Source organism: Nicotiana tomentosiformis, chromosome 5, assembly GCF_000390325.3.
Source record: "Nicotiana tomentosiformis chromosome 5, ASM39032v3, whole genome shotgun sequence".
Taxonomy (NCBI): domain Eukaryota; kingdom Viridiplantae; phylum Streptophyta; class Magnoliopsida; order Solanales; family Solanaceae; genus Nicotiana; species Nicotiana tomentosiformis.
The window spans coordinates 95,793,886-95,797,155 of NC_090816.1; the positions used below are offsets into that span (position 1 = coordinate 95,793,886).

General features: G+C 43.4%; 1 protein-coding gene across 1 annotated transcript; it reads right to left on the reverse strand.

Annotated features, from left to right (window-relative positions):
* Positions 1 to 1,293: 1,293 nt before the first annotated feature.
* On the reverse strand, positions 1,294 to 1,776 carry LOC138892826 (uncharacterized). The gene has a single exon (XM_070176569.1). It carries the CDS (start codon positions 1,774 to 1,776, stop codon positions 1,294 to 1,296), a length of 483 nt encoding a protein of 160 aa, XP_070032670.1.
* Between the last annotated feature and the right edge of the window lie 1,494 nt (positions 1,777 to 3,270).

The window sequence follows — 3,270 nt, forward strand, 5'->3', positions numbered from 1 at the left end:
ATTTAAATCCCCAAAATTTGGCCTAAGAAGTTTCACAATGTTTCTCAGAAATTTCCAACTCAAATCACTAATTCAATGACAAAAATAACTATGGATTCATGTAATACAACTAAAACCGAGTTAGAATCACTTGCCCCAATCAACTCCTTGAAAATCCCTTCATGAAACGCCCAAATCCGAGGTCTCTAGCTTAAAATATGAAAAATGGGTTCAAACCCTCATTTTTAAAATTTAACACTGTTGCATAGTGATTACTCTTCGCGATCACTAAGAACAAAACAAAGCTGTCTCCAAAATGGCCTTGGCGAACGCGGTTAACTCCACGCGAATGCGGTTCACTGATTCATAGACCTACGCGATCGCGAATATCCCCACGCGATCACGAAGAACAACTTCGTGTGACCCCACCTGCCTCACTTCCTTGTACGTGAACACGATCCACTCTACACATTCATGAAGCACAAGCTTCACAACCTCCGCGATCGCGACCCTCTCTCTGCGAACGCGAAGATGAAAAAACTAACAGCCCACAAAGATCCTTCGTGATTGCAGACCTATCCTTGCGATCGTATTAAAGGAAACCAGAACATATAGCATCAACAAACTTCAACTATCTCCAAAGTTCAATTCCACTCCGATCACCATCCGAAATCTACCTGAGGCCCCCGGGACCTCAATCGAACATACCAACAAGTCTTAAAACACGATATAAACTTAGTTGAGGCCTCAAATCACATCAAACAACATTAAAAACAAGAATCGCGCCCCAATTCAAGCCTAATGAAAACTAATGAATTCCAACTTCTACAATCGATGCCGAAACCTATCAAATCAACTCCGATTAACCTCAAATTTTGCACACAAGTCATAAATGTCACAACGGACCTACTCCAATTTCCGAAATAAAAATTCAAACCCATAAACCACAAAGTCAACTCTCGGTTAAACTTCTCAACTCTCCAAACTTTCATTTTTTCAACTTTCGCCAATTCAAGCCAAAATCAACTACGGACTTCCAAATCACTATCCGGACACACTCCTAAGTCCAAAATCACCCTATAAAGCTATCAGAACCGTTAAAACTCCATTCCAGAGCCATTTACACATAAGTTAACATCTGATCAACTTTTTTAACTTAGGCTTCCACCCTTGGGACTAAGTGTCCCAATTCATTCCGAAACATCCCCGGAACAAAACCAACTACCCCGGCAAGGCACATAACACCAATTGATCATAGAACAAGCAATAAATGGGGGAATGGGGCTACAACACTCAAAACAAACGGTCAGATCGCTACATCATCCCCCTCTTAAACAAATATTCATCCTCAAACGGGTCTAGAATCATACCTGGAGTCTCAAATAGGCATGGATATCGGCTCCGCATCTCCTGCTCGGTCTCCCAAGTAGCCTCCTCGAGTATCTTACACCTCCACTGCACCTTCACTGAAGTTATGTTCTTTGACCTTAACTTTCGGACATGCCGATCTAAAGTGGCTACTGGCTCCACATCATAAGTCAAATCACCATCCAACTGAACTGTGATGAAATCCAAAACATGAGACGGATCGCTGACATACTTTCGGGGTATGGATACATGAAACAGTGGATGAACACTCGATAGACTAGGCGGCAATGCAAGCTTGCAAGCCACCTCTCCTATCCTCTCAAGCACCTCAAAAGGTCCAATATACCGAAGGCTCAACTTTCCTATATTACCGAACCTTATAACACCCTTTATGGGCGAAACTCTAAGTAATACCTTCTCTCCCACCATGTAAGCAACATCGCGAATCTATCGATCAGCGTAACTCTTCTGTCTAGACTGCGCCGTGCGAAATCAATCCTTAATCAACTTAACCTTGTCCAAAGCATCCTGAACAAAGTCAGTACCCAATAACCTAGCCTCACCCGACTCGAACCAATCTACCAGAGACCGACACTGTCTCCCATACAAAGCCTCATATGGAGCCATCTGAATGCTTGATTGGTAGTTGTTATTATCAGCAAACTCTTCAAGCGGTAGAAACTGATCCCAAGAATCCCCAAAATCTATGACACAAGTGCGTAGCATATCCTCCAATATCTTAATAGTGCACTCGGACTGTTCGTCAGTCTAAGGGTGGAATGTTGTACTCAGCTCAACCCGTGTGACTAACTTTCACTACACTGCTCTCCAAAACTACGATGTAAATCGTGTGCCCTGATCTGAAATGATGGACACCGGAACACCGTGAAGGCTAACAGTATAGAGGATGTAAATCTCAGCCAACCACTATGAAGAATAGGTAGTCCCAACTGGAATGAAATGCGTGGACTTGGTCAACTGATCCACAATCACCCAAATAACATCAAACTTCCTCGAAGTCCGTGGGAACCCAACTACAAAATCCATGGTTATACGCCCTATTTCCACTCCGGAATCTCAAGCCTCTAAAGCAATTCGCTCAGTCTCTGATGCTCGTACTTTACATGCTGACAATTTAGTCACCGAGCTACAAACCCCACTATATCTTTCTTCATCCTCCTCCATCAATAGTGCTGACTCAAGTCCTGGTATATCTTTGTGGCACCCGGATGAATGGAATATCGCGAACTGTGGGCCTCCTCAAGAATCAACTCACGTAGCCCATCTACATTTGGCACATAGATCCGACCCTACATCTACAACACCCAATCTTCCCTAATAGTAACCTCTTTGGCATCACCGCGATGAACCGTGTCCTAAAGAACAGGCAAATGGGGATTATCATACTGATGCTCTCCGATGCGATCATATAAGGAGGACCGAGAAACCACACAAGCTGGAACTAGACTGGGCTCAGAAACATCTAATATCACGAACTAATTGGCCAAGGCCTGTACATATGATGCAAGAGGTCTCTCACCTACCAGAATAAATGCAAGGCTGCCCATACTCACCACCTTTCTACTCAAGGCATCGGCCACCACATTGGACTTCCTAGTATGATAAAGAATGGTAATATCATAGTCCTTTAGCAGCTCCAACCATCTTCGCTCCCTCAAATTTAGATCCTTTTGTTTGAACAGGTGTTGGAGACTCCGATGATCCGTAAATACCTCACAAGACACACCATAGAGATAATGCCTCCAAATCTTCAATGCATGAACGATGGTTGCCAACTCCAAATTATGAACAGGGTAGTTCTTCTCATGGGGCTTCAACTGGCGTGAAGCATAAGAAATCACTCTACCCTCCTACATCAAGACACACCAAATACCAATCTGAGAAGCATCACAATACATAGTA

Bases quoted from the DNA above. Each gene is read 5' to 3' on its own strand.
- LOC138892826 (XM_070176569.1), bottom strand. From the start codon at position 1,776: ATGGTGGGAGAGAAGGTATTACTTAGAGTTTCGCCCATAAAGGGTGTT.